Here is a 21,628-nt window from a genome sequence, read left to right as displayed (position 1 = left end):
AAATGTGACAAATGGGGTCAAATTTCACGTTCCTTCAAAATAGTTGACAAGCACTTTATTGGGTTCATGACTAACGTAGTATCAACAACCAATATAAGAAAAGATAGCATATTGATGACGTTTCTGAAAATGGCATCAGAATACATAAATACATTTTGTGTAACGGTTGTTGCGTGGTGTCCACCAGTGACCTGGTTGGCACAGTAAGTACACATGTTTCTTATTCCTTTCTATGTTTATGAATACCACATGGAACAATAAAATTGCAAACACCATTTCCACTTAATTTACCTGATGCAGTAGAATACTGCATCCATCTGAGTGGACACCGCATCGCGCGTTACACACCATACACACAAACTAGCAATGTTACAAAATTTTGAGATTTTAAAAATCAAGTCTGTAATTTATCCCATCAGATAAAGCATAAAAATAAGTTTAATTTGACACCTAATTCACTTTCATATCTCAAGTATTTAAAAAGTTATGGCCATTTTCATACTCGGAAATGAGCATCTTGTTCCCTATTGATTTTCTATGGACATAACAAAAAAGTTGTGATCGTGAACAGTCAAAAGCCCATAACTTTCTTAAAAATTAAGAGAACTGAATGAAATTTTCAGTTATCATAGATTGAAGCATTCTGAAACAAATATAAAATAATCTTACTTGGATGACCTGAAATTAAAGCATATAATTAGTTAGTTACCTAATTGTAGCTAATTTCAGACTTCAATTACTAGATCTAAACATCTATCCATTTCTTAATAAATTATTAACATTTTTAAATAGCCTAAATGTCCAAATAATATTCACAAATAATTCACAATAAAACATGATTTTTAAATCTCATTTACATTAATTTATAGACCAAATGGAAGGAATTCAGTGTTCAATTGCTGTAAATAAATGCCCATTTAAATCAGCTTTCTAGTGGGATCCTGTGGAACGCGCTGGTTTAGAACGTTCACATTGCGGTAGATTTGTGCCCCCAAATGCCGAGAAAAATACTGCGCGATATAATGGGCCCAAATTGAGCTACTCGCAATATTAAATTTTGCATAAAGGGATCTTTAGAAGCCCTTTTTAATGTAAAAATATACAACCTAACTTCTGCTATTTGCTTTATGAGACTCTGCGGTTGCTGGCGGTCGCGGGTTTAGAGATTGATTTTTAAACTACTATAACTATTATACGAGGCCTTTAAACCTAATAATAGCTTTTGCGACGGGGTCTTCCAGCGATTTTTCGTTAATAATTAACTAGGCTGAACATCTTCGATTTGAACAGCCTAGAGAAAATCGCGTTTTAAACCCGCCCCCTCTAAACGGCGCCAAAATCGCGCACACCCTCAGCAGCAGATTTTCAAAGACGCTTCAGGTACGCTTTGCAACATACCTACACAAACGTATGTTGCGGTGGACACTTAAAAAAACTTTTGTTTTGGTGTCCCTGTCAAAACCAAGCATTTTTACCAAAGCGATCTAAACGGTACATCACTTTATGGATCTGAGCGACATTGATGGCCGATGATTCATCAGATCGTTTGATTTGTCTGATTTTTTTTTAAAAAATTGTAAGTAAAATGTCTCCGTAACGGTCGTTGCGGAGCTTCCTGAAGTTGACACGAAGGAATGAAGTTAGCGACTTGGTCTGTACAAAAGGTAAACAAGAGACAGTGTGCTGCCAAATTGAAGATTGGCTCAGATTCTTAGTTTTGATGACCAATTTATGTCAGTTTTTTTTTAAATTTAAAAAAGTAGGGAAATATATCGTAAACGGTCGTTGCGTTTTTGACACCACAATGTTTTTGATATATTAAATTGCAAAATAAGAAAAAATAATTTACTAACCCAAAGTGCTACTACCATAGGATACCTCGTTGGGTGTTTGAAAAGCATTAGAGGTTTGGAGCATCCGTGGTTTAACCTACAGAGGTACCGATCCCGATAATGGACGATGTGACAATGGACACCAAGCACAACGACCGTTACGGGATCTTTATTGTATTACCTTTATGTTACTGTATTTTTCTCCTAGTCTAGATGAAGATATTTGCCTAGACCATTACCAAAATATGTATGAAGTTTATTTATGAAATAAATATTCATGACTAAATGTGGCAGAGTTTTTAATGTCACATTTTTGGTGTTCTAAATGGTGGGGAAAAGATGAAAATTTGTCTATTATGAAAAACATTTTTGACTTTCAGTCTTGAAGTTATCTAAGTTATATTTGCTATTTGTAAGGTTTCATATGATGGGTAGATTTTTGTTCAGAACAGTGTATTGGTGTAAAAAAGTAAATACTAATCTTTGTCAAAAACTCTTCAGTATTGTAAAAAGACACAAATAAGCACAGCAATAGAAGGAACCATTAGGCTGGTTCCAGCTCTCACATTAACCTTTGCTCGGTGCTTTTTGTGCAACCCAGTATGGTATTTATCATTTCTACAAAAAAAAATTGCACACAAGTCTGAATGAATTTGGATGGGAAGTATTCACAGGTGCAAAAACAGAAAATGTTGGAAATACTCAGCAGGTCAGGGAACATCGGTAAAATTGTGTTTTGCAGATATTGCCTGATATGGAGTGTCTCTATCCAGCATGCTGCCTTTACTTCAGATTTGCGCTCGTTCCTCTTTCATATTCTGCTTGAGTACTTGCAACCCAATGGTATGATCAGTGAATTTTCCAATTTTAGGTAACTTCTAACAAACATGCCCCCCTGCCCCACTCCTTTCTCCACCATGCTCCTTGCCCACTTCTCTCCCCCCCCCCCCCCCCCCCCCCCCCTCCTGTGCTCCATCTAGACTCTCACCAATTTCTCCCCTCTCTGCCATCTACATTCCTTTCTCTGGCTTCACAATTTGCAACTCCTCAGACCTTTTTCTCCCAACTTTTATTGTCATCTCTGCCCTTTGTCCAGCAATCTGCTTTTCAAAACCAACCTTTCCCTGCCACACTGTCCTGCCTTTCTAGCTTTCTTACCCTCACAATCAGTCTGAAGAAGGGGTCCCACCCGAAACATCATGTTGTCCTGGGATGCTACCTGACCCACTGAGTTACTCGTTCACTTTTTTTGTAAACCAGCATCTGTAATTCCTCGTCTCCACATTTTTACAGATGGATACCCTTGCAGAACTAGCCAGTGATGTGAATTGAAAAGTAAAGTTACCTGGAATTGAGTGCCAAATGCAGTACACCCTGAGTTCTGGTTGCCTGCCACTTTAATTCACCATCCCTCTCCCACTCTGACATTTTGTCTCTGTGGCCTTCTGCACTGTTTCAAGAAGGTGCAACCTTATCTTGTACTGGTCATGTTGCAGCTTTCTGGGCTCTATCAAATGTTCCAACTTTAGGTCACCCACACTTTATCCCACTGCATCAGAACTGGCAACTCTATCCACCATTATGTTGGCTCAAGTTTTTCTTAATTTATTTGTGTAGTCTATAATTTATAGCTGATCCCATCTGCTATTCCTGTTGCTACACTAACTCATTTGGTCTACCCCCATCAGATAGATATTCTTTGTTCTAACCCTTCCCCCTCTAACATCTAACCTCTAACATCTTCCTTGCTACTGAAAACAAGCTTTTTTTCCTTTTCAGTACTGACAAAGGGGTGTTCTTGGTGAGGACGCATTACTCAGTCTTCTGTTCGTATGGTTATGAGATTTAAAATGAAAAATACTTGATTTGTACTTTTGAAGCATAATGCTACTTTGCATTTCTGCAATGATTTTTACATTTAATCTTTGAAACACCAAATGCGATGTTATCTTGAGATGTTAATATCCCTGATCCAACTTGGCACTGTGTTAATTATTATTTTCTCTTCATGCAGAATTCGTCCACAACTGGCCAAAGAGAAGATAGAAGGATGCCATATTTGTACTTCGGTTATACCAGGAGAACCCCAAGTTGTTCTTGGAAAAGATAAAGCATTTACTTTTGACTTTGTTTTTGACATGGACACTCAGCAAGAGGAGACCTATCTGAAGTGTGTAGAAGAGCTTATTGATGGCTGCTTGGAAGGTTATAATGCCACAGTTCTAGCCTATGGGCAAGTGAGTGTCATATTTACATTAGTTATTTTTTACTGTTGTCCACAATAATGCTGATACTGGCACTAAGTTCAATGCAACTATTTCATAGCATCGGTGAGTAATATTACTCTAGAGCATTGATGCTCAATCAGCTTTTTGCCTTGACATATCAGTTAACTTGCAAAGCAGTAATTACCTGCTTCATGGTGAGATGTAGAATTTGCAGCATTGCATCCTATTAGCATCATTCCACTGAATAGTTTGAGAACTTAAAATCTGTTGACTATTTTGATTTTAGGTGAGTTTATAAATATTAGAATAAAGCCAACTCCAATGCAAATGCGCACTAATAACCCTTATTTTTGTGTGTAATGTTAAATATCTTGTGGATAACCAATATCATAAAATAAAATTAAAATGGCCATCTTTTACAGACAGGATCAGGGAAAACGTACACAATGGGGACTGGATTTGATGTTAACATCACTGATGGTGAGCTTGGTATAATTCCACGTGCTATCAAACACCTTTACTATGGTATAGAGGAGAAAAAGCGTGCTGCTATTGAACAAGGGCTACCACCACCAGAGTTTAAAGTCAATGTGCAGTTTCTTGAGGTGTGTATCTTAGTAATTGAGGATAGGATCTGCTCTTCATTGTTGTTACCTTTAATAAGGCTAAATGTTAACATTTAATTAAGGTTTATATACTACAAATTTGTTTCAGATTTCTTATATCCCCTAAACTTTTCCTATCCATGTACCTGTCCAAATGTCTTTTAAATGTTGTTATAGTTCCTGCCTTAACTACTTCGTCTGGGAACTCATTCCATATACTCACCACCTTGCGTGTGAAACAGTTAAGCCTGGGGTTCCAATCTTGCCCCCTCACACCTTAAACTTAGTTCTTGATTCCCCAACTATGGATTAAAAGACTGCATCCACATATCTATTCCCCTCATGATTCTATTCCTTGGAATGCAGCGGGCTGAGGGGTGATCTTATAGAGATGTTTTAAGTCCTAGTCTGTCCAAATTCTCCCTATAGCTCAGGCTCACAGGTTCTGGCAAAATCCTCATAAATCTTCTCAACATTGTTTCTTGCTTACTTGTGGACACAGCCCTTTTGGAACACTGTGTCCACGACATCCTTCAACTAATCCCACACCAATTCAATTTTATTCTCACCAAATTCACATCAACTCCCCACATTCTACCACCAACCTACACTCCAGGTATAATTACAACAGCCAATTAACCGACCAAACTGCAAGTTTTTGGGACATGAGAGGAAACTGGAGCACCTCTAGGAAACCCACGTGGTCACGGAAAACATGCAAACTCCACACAGGGAAGCTACCTGGGGAGGCAGTGGTTTGGGTGGGAAGCGAAACCCAAGCAGTTGCAGATGGAGCGATCTCTGTGGAAGGCAGAAGGGGTGGGGATGTGACTAGTGGTGGGATCACGTCGAAGGTGGTGGAAATTTCAGAGACTAATGTTTTGGATGCAGAGGCTGATAGGGTGAAAGGTAAGGACGAGGGGAACGCTAACCTTGTTCCATCTGGGCAGAGGGGAGCGAGAGCAGAACCATAGGACACAGAAAACACAGGTGAGGGATTCATCTATGACAGCAGGGAGAAAAACATCTTTACTAAAGAAAGAGGACATCTCGGATGTCCTAGAATAGAAAGCCTCATCTTGGGAGCAGATGCAGGAGAGACGGCGAAACTGAGAGTAAAGGAAAGCATCTTTGCAAGAGGCAGGGTGGGAGGTGCAGTCCAGATAACTCTGAGTCGGAGGGTTTGTAGTAGATGCCAGTCAATAGTCTGTCTCCTGTGATGGAAAGTGATTAAGAAAGGGAAGTGAGGTGTCTGAGATATTTGATGTGCATTTGGAGCAGGGTGGAAGTTAGTGGTAAAGTTACTGAAATCAACAAATTCTGCATGGGTGTAGGAGATGCAGTCGTTGTCTAGCAGAGAAAGAGTTGGGAGATGGACTATAAGGAAGGCTATCTACATTTACAAAAGTATTTTGATCAACAAGGAAAGTGGGCCAAGCGATAGGAGATGGACTTGAACGCGCTAAAATGTGAAGTGATGCAAGTTGGTCAATCAAATCAGGGCAGGACTTTCACAGGGTTCTGGAGAGTGTGTAGAGCAGAGACCCAGGCTACTGGTACAGAGTTCCTTGTGAATGGCACATAGACAGGGTGTCGAAGAACGTGTTCGGCATACCTGTCTTAATTGATAAGGCTAGTGAGTATAAGAGTGGTACATTACACTACATCCGTGTAAAATATTAGTGAATCTACGGAGAGGCATACCACACGAAAACAGGCCATTTTGGCCCAAATCATCCATGCCAACCCAAATGCCCCATCTTAGCTATCCCCATTTTCCCACATGTGGTCCATATCCCTCTAAATCTCTTATCCATATACCCGTCAAAGCGTCTTAAATATTGTTATTGCAATTGGATTTTTTTTAGCAGCTCTACTCGCCTTACTATAGGAAAGCTGCCTTTAAGCTAGAAAACGTGCAAAAAACATTCACCTGGATATGGACTCGGGCATGAGTTATAAAGAGAGGCTGGATAAACTGGGAGTCTTTTTTACCAGGAGCTTAGGAGGCTGAGGAGAGACTTTATAGAGGAGTACACAATCATGAGAGGTATAGATCAGGTGAATGGTCACAGCCTTTTTCCTGGGGCAGAGGAGTCCATGATTAGTGGGTATAGGTTTAAGGTGAGGTGAGACAGATTTAAGAGGCCTGAAGGGCAATTTGTTCATGTGATATGAGGTGTGTATATATGGAATGAGAACTGCAAGCTACAGTGGTGACAATAAAAGACATTTAGGCAAGTACATGGATAGGAAAAGTTTAAAGAAATGTGGGCCAAATGCAGATTATTGAGCTCGCTCAGTTATAAAACTTGGCCAATTTCATGCTGTGTGCATTTCTATGTCAAAATTTAAAAGAAGTACCAAACAGCTAAAATCCCATAGTCAAAGATAACAATGAAGTTAGCAAAAGAATTGGATACTAACATGGTAAACCATATGTGGTAGGCATGTGGATATTTTTAAAACTGGATTTCTTTGCTTATTGGTTTACTTTTCATCTTAAATTATAATCAAGTAAAGATTTATTTTATTACTTGCACCCCTTGTCTTGTGTTAGTCTTCCTAGTTTAAATATTTGTGTATCTTAATTCACCTGCTGGAGCACAGACATATGCACAAAATGGTAGCTGTGATTTATTTTTAAAAATTACTTCATAAACACATTGTAACATTTTTTTTCATTTCTTCAAGCTTTATAATGAAGAAATTCTTGATCTCTTTGATTCGCTTCGTGACCTTGAGGCAAGACACAAAAAGTCAAACATTAAAATCCACGAAGATGCAAATGGAGGAATTTACACTGTAGGAGTAACAACACGTATGATAAACTCAGAAGCAGAGGTGAGGTTGCGTTGAAAATCCAAAACATCGCGAGAAGCCAAAAATGGTGTCTCGGGGTGGTTGGGAGAAGTGGATCTTGTGTAATGTGAACCAAGCTTCAAAAATGGAAATTACTTAAATTGTTGTGTCCAAGTTAATATGTTGAACAGAAACAAATGGAATATGTTTTCAAAACACAGTAATGGAGCATTTAGTTATGCATTTCAGATTTGTCTTTCTTTCAGTGGTAAACTGGTGAAGAGAAGCACCTTTTCCTCTTTTTGTGTGTATCATTCAATGATAATTAGTTGTATAAAACAATGCCCAGAATACAATAAAAAAATAAAAAATAACATGAAAACATTTTTAGAACTTTATCCCTGTTTTTATTTTGGCCAATTCTTTGGAATTAAAATGTCAATTAAAATGCCTATCAATTAACTGGGTTGTCTTGATTTTTGAAGGTTCTGCAGTGCTGTGTTTATCTTGTTTCTCAAATTACTTCCATATAATTGAACTTCAAATCCACTTCAAAATAATTCACACTGTCTCCTGGCACTGACTGGAAAGTAATGGTGAAAGGAAGGCAGGCTGACTTATTTTGCTGTTGTCTCTGAACAATGAAACTAATTGTAATGCTTCATTTGGTTTCATTTCACTGCAGTTGGTGAAACCTGCAAACTCAGCATTGACAATGGATTGAGTTTAATGGGTCAGTCTTTCCCATATGGTGTATTTACTTAGTCATGCAGCATGGAAATGGGTCCTTTGGGCCAACTTGCCTATGCCAACCAAGATGCCCCATCTACACTGGTCCCACCTGTTCACGTTTGGCCAATATCCCTCTAAACCTTTCCTTTACCTGTACCTGTCCAAGTGTCTTTGAAACTCAACTTGGCTGAGAACTGGCAAAAACAATTGTTGCACAAAGACCCATTCATCCCATCCTTCTGCAAATGAGCAATTTTGTAAATTGAACAGAGACTGCACCTATATTTGGAATAAACAGCCACTTGGCTAAATTGTGCAAATCTTAGATGGTGTTGAGGCTGGTGTCATAAGCTAATATATTCTGCTTTAAGTTAACGTTGCAGGAGGAGATAGTATTTAAGTTAATGTTGTTTAATACTTAGGATGGAGATCAACTACAGAAATGGGCAGAGAAATGACAGATAGAGTTTACTTCGAACAAGTGTGAAGTGTACTTTGGGTGGTCGAATGTAAGGAGAAGGTAATTGGTTGATGGCAGTCTCCTTTACATCATTGATTTGCAGAAAGATCTTCCTGAAAGTGGATACTTGTGGGAAAGAAGGCATATGGTATGTTTGTCTTCATAGGTTGGGGCATTGAGTATACAAGTCAGGAAGTCATGATGCAGCTCAATAAGACTTTGGTTAGATTGGGTTTGGAGTATTACGTGCAGTGCTAGGCCTGTTCCTGTACTGTGCATTTCTATGTTCTAATATTAATGAGTTATGGATAAACAGTTCTACCAATTTTAATGATGGTTAGTTTCTTAAGAATGTTTTGAAACCACGTTTGTTCTCTTTTAGGACAAGGAATTTCAGTTTTTAAATGGCCGTTTTCGTTGCACATGTCGGTGTATGTGATTTTATAATATAAAGAAACTATCACAATGAAATATTAATCGTTTGTTTCAAATTGTTTTTCTATTCAAAGTAATGAGGTTTGGGTTTCATTTTATGCTAACAGCTGGGGAACGGAGAAGATGATGACTCAAATGAACATTTGCTGTGTATACAATTTTAGAACTTTAGTTCGTCAACATTTGTGATTTGGTGAATCCAGTTTAGGATTTTTTAAATATAATCAAGTTACAGTATTACTTTATCAAAAAAAATGGCCAAAGTAGCAAATTAACCTGATGTCACTGAAATTGAAATTGAAGAGAGGGACAGAAATGAACAATCATGTTATAAGTAAACTACCCAGCACTTTTGTAAAAGATTGAGAATATGAAAAAGTATCTCACTGTTGTTGATTTTTGCAATGCTATTTGAATATGATACGTGTAACAAATATTCATTTGTGTGTTGCACAGTATGTATTATAATAGATTAAATTTGGGACGACAGATGGCACAATGGGCTAAGTGTTCGGCTGGCGACCGGAAGGTAGCCGGTTCGAATCCCGCTTGGAGTGCATACTGTCGTTGTGTCCTTGGGCAAGACACTTCACTCACCTTTGCCTGTGTGTGAATGTGTGTGAGTGATTGGTGGTGGTCGGAGGGGCCGTAGGCGCAGATTAGCAGCCACGCTTCCGTCAGTCTGCCCCAGGGCAGCTGTGGCTACAGAAGTAGCTTACCACCACCGAGTGTGACTGAGGAGTGTATGAATAATGCGATGTAAAGCGCCTTGAGTATTCTAGAAAGGCGCTATATAAATCCCATCCATTATTATTATTATTATTATTATTATTATTAAATGTTTTAAGACCTATGGTACCATTGGAAGTTATAACTTCTGAAATCATAACTCCTCTGTATTTTTGATGGGGAATTTGGGTATGCTGTTACTGTGCTGCATATTACTCAAACATGTTTGACCTAGTATTTAAAATTCTTGGTTGTAAAACATGTAGCATTTATTCAATACTGCGAGCAATTGCAATATTAGCAAGTAGTCCATATAGGCCTTTGACGTTTTTCAGACATAAAATCTTATCGAACAAGTGAGAACCAGTTGAATCTTTTGATATTTGTTAGCAGTACAATCCCTTAGCTTTCAATTAATTGATTAATTGAGCTGTGTTGCTGAGTGCACTAGAAAGGAACTATCGTGAAAGATAGTGATATTCCATAATTATTCCTTAATTACAAATATAAATGAAATATCACTTTATTTTCAGTAAAACTATCATGAGCAGAGCATTGAATAAATTGTTTGTAGGCTGGTGATCTGATATATTTTCTCAATTGTTTTGTAGATGTTGCAGTGTCTAAAGCTGGGAGCTCTTTCTCGCACAACTGCCAGCACGCAGATGAATGTTCAGAGTTCTCGCTCTCATGCTATTTTTACAATACATATATGCCAGATGCGTGTCTGCATCAAGATGGATAATGTAAGTGTTAAACATCTGAAATTTAAATTGGTAATATGATCAAAGATATTGCCATTCGATTCTACTTTATTTTCCTTCCATATTTCTCTATTTTATTGTAGGTTTGTAACTTTGAAGATTCGATTTATAACTTAGTCAATTGTATTTCTCGGGTTTTTGTTGTAGACTGATTTAGGATGCAGCTTGTTACATTGTCCAATTTAAATGAATGCAAAAAGTACAACAACAAATTAAAGACATCTGAATGATAATCAATAGGAACTTTTGGAACTTAATCATGTCAGATATATAAGAATCACATATGTATAATTTGGGGAATACAGACTTATTTATAGACACAAAATGCTGGAGTCAGTTTGAAGAAGGGTTTCGACCTGAAACGACATCCATTCCTCCTCCAGAGATGCTGCCTGTCCCCAGAGTTACTCCAACATTTTGTGTCTATCTTTGGTTTAAACCAGCTGTGCAATTCCTTCATACACAGAATTATTTATGTTTCCTTAAGCCAGATGCGAATGATGAACATGAATGAAAATAATACCCAAAGATATTTGAAATTTGAAATGCTGCAAAGCCTCAGCACCTTCAGGCAGCATCTGCAAAATAAATAGAGCTAACATGTTAGGCCTTCATCAGAACTGGAAAAATAAGAAAGCAAGTATTAGATTACAGAAAAGGTGGGAGAAGAATGAATAGAGCAAAGAATATTTCTGATAGTGATTCTGTTTGTGCAGCTGTCTGGTTGATAGATTAATAAAGGCAATCTGAGAGAAAATAAAAACAATTATTAAAAGCTGTGAAATGCAAGTCAGATTACTACAAAGAGCTGAATCCAAAAGACTAACGTGTCCAGACAAAAATAAACCATTATTTCTGGGGGAAAAAGGCAGCATTTAAAATAGAATTTATGCATTGCAATTTAAAAATGCTACCTTGTTTTAAGTTTAGAGATACAATGTGGAAACAGTCCCTTCAGCCGATCGACTCCATGCTGACCATCTATCACCTGTACATCAGTTCTATGTTATCCTACATTTGCAATCTACACACTTGGGGCAATTTATAAAGCCAATTAACTTACAAACCAGTGCGTCTTTGGAAGGTGGGAGGAAACTGGAGTACCCAGGGAAATCCCGCAGGGAAAACATACGATCTCAGCACGGGCAGCACCCCTAGTCAAGATTGAACCCGGGTCTTTGATGCTGCGAGGCAGCAGCTCTATCACTGCGCCACTGTGCCGCCCGAATTTTTAATGTTTTAAGAGTGAACCATAGGACTTGGGAATATTGTTCATATCATAAAATAATTATATCCAGATTTAACTTCCTTGATACTTGATTCTAAAAATATACCGTTGGGTTTGTGGGATGAAGGGTTTCATGGTGTCGAAATACAGATGCACAAAATATGAGAAATTAAATCGCTGCAAGTATTCTGTCCAGTAAGCGCCTGTAAATTGAGAAGACCAAACTGATGATCTTCCAACTTAAGACCATTCACACCGCTCAATTTTAAGTTATAATTGTGTTACATTTTTTTAATAAATCTCAAATAAATTGATGCATGCTCATTACCTGTATTGAAAATGGTTTTTGTTTTAACACAGGATGAAGTGATAGATAACAAAGTAATTAGTGAATCAAGAGAAATGAACGAGTTTGAAACCCTCACGGCCAAGTTCCATTTTGTTGACCTCGCAGGTTCAGAAAGACTGAAGCGTACTGGGGCAACTGGAGAACGAGCAAAAGAAGGAATTTCAATTAATTGTGGTCTTGTAAGTACATGCTGAATTGCGCTATCAAAAAAAAAATTGTATTTCATCCTAGGGTGAATGTTTTTGCAAGCTTGAACAGACTATTTCATTGTGTGTAAATTATATTGATATTTTGTAAAATAGTTGAATAATTTTAGTAATGTTGGCGGCATTAGATTTAATCTACAAATGACATTGAAACATTTTGTATTTTTAAAAAGATTGTGTAACAACAGATGTTTGGCACCTGGATTTCATTGATTTCTTGTTGGGAGGTTGCTTGTGTGAAGACGTTAGATGTCCTGAAATTGGTGCCAAGAAAGCTGCTGATGAAAGTCAGGATGAGTACTTGCTCCTTCATTATGTTTTTTTGAAATCAGTTGGGACCAAATCCAGGAAACATAGGGCTGAATTATGCAGACTGTGCCCTATTAGCAGAATGCTTCTGCATGGACCAGAGGTAATGCAAAAGTCCGCTCGCATGAGCTGAAAATAAATTAGACAAAAACTAAGAAATCAAATTCTGGTAAAACATAGAATGTTGCTTATTACAAACATTTGCCCATCAAAAATCACATTTGCTTGCGTCCACTTACCTGCCAGGCCTTATCCTGCCTCTCATCTCTCCCAGCTTTCTTCCTTCCCCCACCAGTTTGAAGAGGCGTTCTGACCCAAAATGTCACCTATCCATGTTCTCAAGAGATGCTGCCTGATCTGCTAAGTTACTCCAGCATTTTGTGCCCTTTTGCCTTAAATGCTCGTTGTTCGTATAAGGGAGAGCGGCCTCTAGTGGTATATGTGTTTATTTCTATTAACATGTTTAAGAAGGAACTGCAGATGCTGGAAAATCGAAGGTAGACAAAAATGCTGGAGAAACTCAGCGGGTGAGGCAGCATCTATGGAGCGAAGGAAATAGGCAACGTTTCGGGTCGAAACCCTTCTTCAGACTGATGTGAGGGGGGGGGGGGGGAGTGGAGCCAGTGGGCTGAGGGAGAGCTGAGAAGGGGAGGAGAAAGTAGGGACTACCTGAAATTAGAGAAGTCAATGTTCATACCACTGGGGTGCAAACTGCCCAAGCGAAATATGAGGTGCTGCTCCTCCAATTTACGGTGGTCCTCACTCTGGCCATGGAGGAGGCCCAGGACAGAAAGGTCGGATTCGGAATGGGATGGGGAGTTAACATTCCTTCTTTATAACATTAGAATGGAATGTATTTTTGTTTGAAATGCAATGGCAGAAGTGCATCTGAAATAGTGCATTCTATACCGTGGTTTTGTGCTATCAGGAAGAATATAAGAGCATATAAGATTATTAAGGGTTTGGACCTTAAAGACGAATGGCATATTCCTGCACCTATTATCTATTGTCTAAATGGAGGGGAAATAAGGGGTGGAGAGTGTTGGATCTGGGAGTAATTTGTTGCAGAATAGGGATGAACACTGAAGATGGTCTGTGAGAAGAAGAATGACAGGATTGGTTGTAAATGGACTAGCAGATGAGACGAGGTGTCTAGACATTGCTTAGATGTTCTAAGTGTGTTACTTGTCAAATCAACATCCAAAGGCAAGGGTTATGAGGATTTGATATGAAAATAGAAATAGCAGTTAAGTTAGGAGTGCAGAGAGTGAGGAAATAATACTGATGTTAGTTATTTAGAGACACGAGACTACAGAAACTGGAATCCGGAGCAAAAACCAAATTGCTGATGGAACTCAGCATTCCAGGAGAGCAATGGACAGTCGGTTTCTGGGCGTGGCCCTTCATTTGGACTGCAGAAGTAGGGAGATATCCCAAAGAAAGGGGTGAGATTTGCTCTTCAGCTGGATCTGCCTATTGCTCGCTAGCTCTTGTCCTGACCTCTCTCTCACCTCTTTGTACCGACTACTTCCACTCTTTCAATCCAAATGAAGCATCATGGAGTAATAGTCATAGAGCATGGAAACATGTCCCTCAGGCCCCCAAAAGGGACTGTTCATTTCCCTCCACGGAGGCTGCCCAGTACGCTGAGTTCCATGAGTAGTTTGGCTTGTATAAACTTTGATCTAAGAGGCAGAACTGCCATCTAGAATTGGGAGGACCATAATGTAATTAAATTAAATAGTGAAGGGGCAGAGACAGAGAGAGAGGGGGGGGGGGGAGAGAGGGGGTGCTGAGAGGGGAGGGGGAGAGGTGGGGAGCAGGGAGGGTGGAGGGAACGGGGTAGGGGTGTGTGGAGGGGTGGGGGGTTTAGGGGAGGGATGGTGGGGGAGAAAAAGAGGAGAGAGAGGGGTGTGGGGGGGGGAGAGAGAGGAGAGGGGGGAGAGGAGAGTGGGGGGGAGGAGGGGGGGGGGGGGGGGGAGAGAAGAGGAGGGGGGGAGAAGAGGAGGAGGGGGGGAGAAGAGGAGGAGGGGGGGGAGAAGAGGAGGAGGGGGGAGAAGAGGAGGAGGGGGGGAGAAGAGGAGGAGGGGGGGAGGAGAGGAGGGGGGGGGAGGAGGGGAGGGGGGGGGGAGGGGGGGGGGGGGGGAGGAGGAGGGGGGGGAGGAGAGGAGGAGGGGGGGGAGAAGAGGAGGAGGGGGGGGAGAAGAGGAGGAGGGGGGGGAGAAGAGGAGGAGGGGGGGGAGAAGAGGAGGGGGGGGGGGAGAAGAGGAGGAGGGGGGGAGAAGAGGAGGAGGGGGGGAGAAGAGGAGGAGGGGGGGAGAAGAGGAGGAGGGGGGGGAGAAGAGGAGGAGGGGGGGGAGAAGAGGAGGAGGGGGGGGAGAAGAGGAGGAGGGGGGGGAGAAGAGGAGGGGGGGAGAAGAGGAGGAGGGGGGGGGAGAAGAGGAGGGGGGGGAGAAGAGGAGGGGGGGGAGAAGAGGAGGGGGGGGAGAGGAGGAGGGGGGGGAGAGGAGGAGGGGGGGAGGAGAGGAGGAGGGGGGGAGAAGAGGAGGGGGGGGGAGAAGAGGAGGGGGAGGAGGGGGGAGAGAAGAGGGGGTGGGGGGGAGAGGAGAGGGGGTGGGGGGGAGAGGAGAGGGGATGGGAGGGAGAGGGGGGGGAGATAGGAGGGGAGAGAGAGAAAGGGAGAGAGACGGGGGGAGAGAGAAAGAGAGAGATAGGGAGAGAGAGAGAGAGAGAGAGAATGCCTTTTTACTCAACCCAAACCCCCCAAACAGCCATTTGCAGGCAGTGCTTTTTTCCTCAAACTAACCATAACCATATTTTCATTTTCAAACCAAATTAAGGGTACTTACTCACAGCTGTGTAGACATTTGTTCAGTCATTCAGAGCTCAGACCTCCATGTTGTAGAGACTGATTGGGGCACACCACTTCCTGGTTTTATAGTCCCTCCCCCCTGCCGCCAGCGGGGGCAGCAGAGAGAATGGGGAATTTCGTAAAAACATTAAATCTCTGTCATTTTTAATTGACGAGAAAAATCCTCGGCACACATGCGGCGGAGGGGGGCTCTGAGCAAGGTGGCCAAAAATGACGGCCGTAGGTGGCGGCGTTCTCTCGGAAATCGCAGCACAGATGGCCAAAACCGGTCAAGAACAGACTTAGTAAGATAGATAGTCTTTGAATTTACTGAAATTTGGTTGGCTTCCAATTACTTTCTGGTACAATCATTTTAGGTATGTTTGCAGTAACTTATCCTGACAAAGTAAATTTGCACACAAATGTATTTATTTCCATTGCCAGTCATTCAATTGTAAGTGAATTGTTCATGGCAAACAAAATAAACCTTGGAATAAAAATGGACCTTTGAAAACTCTGGAGTTGTTTAATGAAAACATTAATCATTTTGTATAAAACTTGCTTTCCAGCTAGCCCTTGGAAATGTCATCAGTGCACTTGGCGATAAAAGTAAGCGGGTAACTCATGTGCCTTATAGAGACTCGAAATTGACCCGATTGCTGCAAGATTCCTTGGGTGGCAATAGGTAGGTATTTACTGTAGATTGATTAGATCATATTGGAAGCATTACTTTTCTAAGAGGTGCGGAGGTCATGGTGGCTTGGAGAGATGGCATATTTTGTATTGCTGAAATTGAAGTACATCAGTTTTAGAAGTGATTAATGTTTAAGAAAGAACTGCAGAAGCTGGAAAAATCGAAGCTAGACAAAATTAATGGAGAAACTCAGCGAGAGGCAGATTCAATGGAGAGAAGGAATAGGCGACCGGGACATCAGGTTGGTTATTGCGAACTGAGCTAAGGTGTTGAGGCAGGTTTGGCAATCGCTGCGCCCAACACCTCTGCTCAGTTCGCAATAACCAACCTGATCTCCCGGTGGCTCAGCACTTCAACTTCCCCTCCCATTCCAAATCCGACCTTTCTCTCCTGGGCCCCCGCCAGAGTGAGGCCCTGCGCAAATTGGAGGAACAGCACCACATATTTCGCTTGGGTAGTTTACACCCCAGCGGTATGAACATTGATTTCTCCAATTTCTGGTAGTCCTTGCTTTCTCCCTCCTTCCCCTCCCCTTCCCAGCTCTCCCACAAGCCTACTGTCTCCGCCTCTTCCTTGCTTCTTCATGCCCCCCCCCCCCCTCCCGACATCAGTCTGAAGAAGGGTTTCCACCCGAAGTGTCACCTATTCCTTCGCTCCATTGATGCTGCCTCACCCGCTGATTTTCTCCAGCTTTGTCTACCAACGGGATCCCACCACTGGCCACATCTTGATAATTGAAGCCATTTGTTGAATTTTGTGAAATTTCTACTTAAGATAAACCTAATAGGCACCAAGTAACGTTTATGTATCACTGGATATTGAGAAGGCAGTTGATATACATTTTCAGTCTAGATATTTAGAGTACTTTTAAATGTATAAAAGTAATAATTGGAATGTCATTGGAGCAGAGTCAAGTGTAATGATTAGAGCCAGGATGTTTACACACTAAAAAACTCTGAAGTAGGCAGGCAAGAAGGCATGATAAAATTACAAAAGAGGTGCGAAAAAGGCATCTATTGACATAAGGCATAAAAAGGCATTTATTTCCACCACCAAAATATGGTTTAAAATGATAATATAAAGGTATACTACAATAAATGACCAAAGTTGCCTGGTTGCACATAATTACTAGCATTTTTTTTTAAATTATCTGGTGTTAAACTATGCCGTCTGTCAGACAGAAATCCTGGCTGGTAATGATCATAGAAATACTGGATGGTGTAACCCATTAAAAGATGATTGCTCTAAAAGATATCCCAGGAGAGTGAGCATTGTTTAGTGGAGCATTTTAATTATTTTATTTGGTGGTGTTAAGCAAAATGGATCAATGCATTGCAGTTAGTAGTCTATCAACCAATGTTGGCTGGATTCCCTTGATCTGGAAAGTCTCGGAGTAGGTTCCAATTTGGTGTCCAAATTGACATGTTTTAGGCACATCCTTACTGGTAAACTAACTTGTCATGTTGGCCAACTATGCAGAAAGCCATTGGCAAGTTAGCAAGAAGAGAGGTCACTCTTGCTGTGGTGGTTCTTTGTATTCCTTGCATTTTCAATTGCATCTGTTAGGAGTTGAATGATGGAAGCAAAAATGACTGAGGGGAAAAGTTATAATTTTCCACTATTCTTCGGTATTAGTAATGGCATCTTTCTCCCAAGTACATGATAGCATGATGATGGAAATCAGAACAGATGAGAATTTTTCCTTGGTACGATTAAATCGGAGCACATCGCCAATATCATCACTTGCTTTGAGGCCTTTGCTATAATTGGTGCTTATTTTAAAAAAAAGTTATGTAATCATTGGCATGGTTAAAATCTTATTTCCAATTGTATGTTTGGAAAAAAATTCAAAATTATAGACTTGATTTTCAATATTTGAGGGTGATGTGATATATCTCTTCCACCCACCCACCATACCTTGTTTGGAGAGAGGAAATGGAAATACCCAATTTTTCTGAGAGAACTATCTAAGATGTGAAACTTATACATTCCACTAAACCATCAAGTATAAGTGTGAGGTGAATTATGAAAGAGTAGTAACAATCGCCAATAACAGAGAATTTGCACCATAAATTGAGCTGCTTACAAATGGTGACATTTGGAGAAATAATATCCATCCATCTGATCCTTGTTATAAAGTTTGGTCTCACATTTATTGGCTGGTTGGCATTTGTGCTCGCTCTGTTAAAAATCATTTACGATACAAACAAATATGTGGCCTGCTAATATTCTGTGATGTAGTATGTGCTCAAATAAAGGGAAAATGTTTATGAATGTTGTAAGATATTAACTTGGTTTCAGTGGAAAACATTTTTAATTTTTTAGTCCAACAATCCTGATAAAGCTCAAGTAATAGATGTTGATGCATTGGCATTGCTCATTTTTTTGCATGACTTAATTCTTAAATGGTGTTTTCAGAAATCATGTGATGGGTGAGATGCACTTCAATAGTGAATCTAGTTTTCTTTTGCAGCCAGACTGTTATGATAGCCTGCATTGGTCCGTCAGATCGTGATTTCATGGAAACTTTGAACACGCTGAAGTATGCAAATCGTGCACGAAACATCAAAAATAAAGTGATGGTTAACCAGGACAGAGCAAGTCAACAAATCAATACACTTCGTAGTGAAATAGCACGACTCCAGATTGAACTTACAGAGTATAAGACGGTAAGCAAATTTTGAGAAAACTGGAAGGAATCTTAAAAATTGTTTAATTTAGAAGTACAGCACGGAAACAGGCAATTTGGCCCACCAAGTCCGCACCAACCAGCCACCCCTACACACTAACGTTATCCTACACACACTAGGGACAATTTACAATTATAGCCTGCCAATTAACCTCCAAACCTGTATGATTTTGGAGTGTGGGAGGAAACCGGAGATTCCGAAGAAAATCCAGCAGGTTACGGGAAGTCAATACAAACTCTGTACAGACAAACACCGATAGTTAGGATCAAACTCGGATATCTGATGCTGTAAGACAGAAACTGTGCCACCATGCTGCCCTCACCACGTGCCACCTTGTTTTTCTGGATGCTCTCTGACCTGCACAGTTTGGGAAATTGCCTTGTCTGTCAATTTTCTGAAAAGCTTGTGTAAGGGATTAACTTATTTTATGATCATGGGGAATTTCACCAAATGACATAATCATTCTGTACAGCTAAAACTTCTGAACTGCTTTGTAATATCCTTTTTTTCCCTCAACTCTCAAAATAGTCCTGCAGCCCAGATGACTATTTTGCTAAAACTCTAATAATCCTTTACTCTCAGGACTTTGGTGCTAGACAAGCAGACTTTCCAGACCATTTGATTTAACTGTTAATACTCCAACTCATTTGATTCTTTTTGTTTAAAATATTTTAACAGTAAAGTAAAGGGCCTGTCCCACGAGCATGCGACCTGCATGCGGCAAGCGCGACCAAACCGGAAGCGGGGGGCGCGCGGAGGTCGATTGATCCCCGTACAGGGCCGGTCCCACCAGCATGCGCCTGCATGCGGCGAGCGCGACCAAACCGGAAGCGGGGGCCGCGCGGAGGTCGAGTGAGTGACGTGAAGTTCGAGCGAAGTCCGCGGGAAGTTTGCGTGTGACGTACGGCGTCAAGACGCTGTGCACGCCCGTTGAGGCGGTGCGTATGACGTCGAGGCGGCTGCGGGCTGGCAGGCCGTTGCCGTGCGGAATTTTTGAACACGGTCAGTTTTTCGGAGCCACGCGCGATGTCGGGACCAGCTCCGCACAACTCCATACGGCTCCGGCGATCGAAGTGAGACCGGCCCCGCTAGGCCGTACGGCTCAAGCGACCATGTTAGGTAGCGCTTGCCGCATGGAGTTGCATGCTCGTGGGACAGGCCCTTAATACACTTTCCAAGGAACTTGGTGAGTTTAAGAGGAACATTGGAATGGAGCTCCAAACATATTAAGCAGAGTATGAGAAATTAGGATACAGTTTACCGCGTTCAATTCATTAGATAAAGAAATGACTTTTAAAAATTCTGTCTGGTGTAACAAGTTGACCATGAGATAATTTATAGTCCAAAGTTGTGCCTGAACAAGATGTCTCTGTGACATTACTCTGTGCCCAGCCTACTCCCACAGTGCCATTGAGTAGAAATACATACTTTTTGTCAAATGGCAGTGAGGGAGCGATAATGTGTCCAGATTTGAATAATCTGGTAATAATTATATCGGCTTCTTCTCTTTGTAGGCATGGATAGTTATGTGTTTCGGTGTCCCAAGTGATGTTAGTGTTTTGGAGATGTATACCTGAGTGGTGAAGGCGCTGGATATTTAAGGCTGGTAGAGGAAATGCTTAAGAAGGAACTGCAGATGCTGGTTTACACCGAAGATAGACACAAAATGCTGGAGCAACTCAGCGGGACAGGCAGCATCTCTGGATAGAAGGAATGGGTGATGTTTTGGGTCGAGACCTTTCTTCAGTTAGTCTGTTATGATACTTGTCTACAAGGGTGGGGGCACTTTATCTATTTCCAGAGAGGACTGGAGCATAACATGTCAATGAAATGGAGATGAGTTAACTTCTTAAAATAAAATTCTATCTTTTTTTTAGGGCAAGAGATTAATTGGAGATGATGGTGTGGAGAGTATCAATGATATGTTCCATGAAAATACAATGCTGCACACTGAAAATAATAATCTGCGAATGAGGGTAAAAGCAATGCAAGAGACCATAGAATCACTGAGATCAAGAGTAACACAACTTCTGAGTGATCAAGTCAATCAAGTTCTCGCCAAATCAGGTGAACTTACCTTAAGGTTCAAAATGTGGAAACCTGATGCTGTTTACTTCTTAATTTAAATGATTTTTCAACATAATTTAATGTTATAATTTAACCTTAGATATTTGCAAGTAAATGATCTTTACCTTTTCGACTACAGAAGAGAATTCCTCTTTTCCTGACATGTTCTGGAAGTTCACTGCAAAGATTAGGTTAGTTTACTATTGTCGCATCGAGTCAAAGAAAAGACTATATATAATTACAATCAAGCTGTCACAGTGCACTGATATAGGATAAAGGGAACAACATTTAGTGCAAGACAATGTCCAATAAAGTCCAATCAAAGATAGTTCAAAGGTCTCCAATGAGGTAGATGGGAGGTCGGGACCACACTCTAGCTGGTGAGAGGACGGTTCAGTTGCCTGATACCAGCTGTGAAGAAACTGTTGCTGAATCTGGAGGTATGCAGTTTCAAACTTCTGTACAACTTGCCTGATGGGAGAGGGAAGAAGAGAGAATGACCGGGTTCAGACTGGTCCTTGATTATGCTAATGGCCTTGGCGAGGTAGTGTAAAGTGTAGATGGGGTCCATGGAAAGGGTGTTAGTTTGCGTGATGGTCTGGGCTATGTCTGCAACTCTTTGCAATTTCATGGGTGGTCATGGGAGG

At 40.9% G+C, this 21,628-nt stretch overlaps 1 protein-coding gene across 5 annotated transcripts in view; it reads left to right on the top strand.

The window, feature by feature from the left end:
• kif21a (kinesin family member 21A) overlaps nucleotides 1-21,628 on the top strand; it is a 116,532-nt gene that overhangs the window by 28,706 nt on the left and 66,198 nt on the right. For 4 of the 5 annotated variants that reach the window (XM_033039611.1, XM_033039608.1, XM_033039609.1 and 1 more), the window contains exons 2-9: nucleotides 3,847-4,069; nucleotides 4,483-4,665; nucleotides 7,360-7,509; nucleotides 10,435-10,569; nucleotides 12,176-12,343; nucleotides 16,100-16,215; nucleotides 18,698-18,893; nucleotides 20,792-20,981. In XM_033039611.1, the coding sequence (XP_032895502.1) occupies nucleotides 3,847-4,069; nucleotides 4,483-4,665; nucleotides 7,360-7,509; nucleotides 10,435-10,569; nucleotides 12,176-12,343; nucleotides 16,100-16,215; nucleotides 18,698-18,893; nucleotides 20,792-20,981 (1,361 nt within the window). Of the gene's footprint in view, nucleotides 1-3,846; nucleotides 4,070-4,482; nucleotides 4,666-7,359; nucleotides 7,510-10,434; nucleotides 10,570-12,175; nucleotides 12,344-16,099; nucleotides 16,216-18,697; nucleotides 18,894-20,791; nucleotides 20,982-21,628 lie in introns of those variants that run through there. The other variant, XM_033039612.1, reaches the window with a different exon arrangement.

Source organism: Amblyraja radiata, chromosome 21 (genome assembly GCF_010909765.2).
Source record: "Amblyraja radiata isolate CabotCenter1 chromosome 21, sAmbRad1.1.pri, whole genome shotgun sequence".
NCBI classification, from domain to species: Eukaryota; Metazoa; Chordata; class Chondrichthyes; order Rajiformes; family Rajidae; genus Amblyraja; species Amblyraja radiata.
Note: the sequence above shows the minus strand (reverse complement) of the source record. Positions and strands in the feature narration are given on the sequence as shown.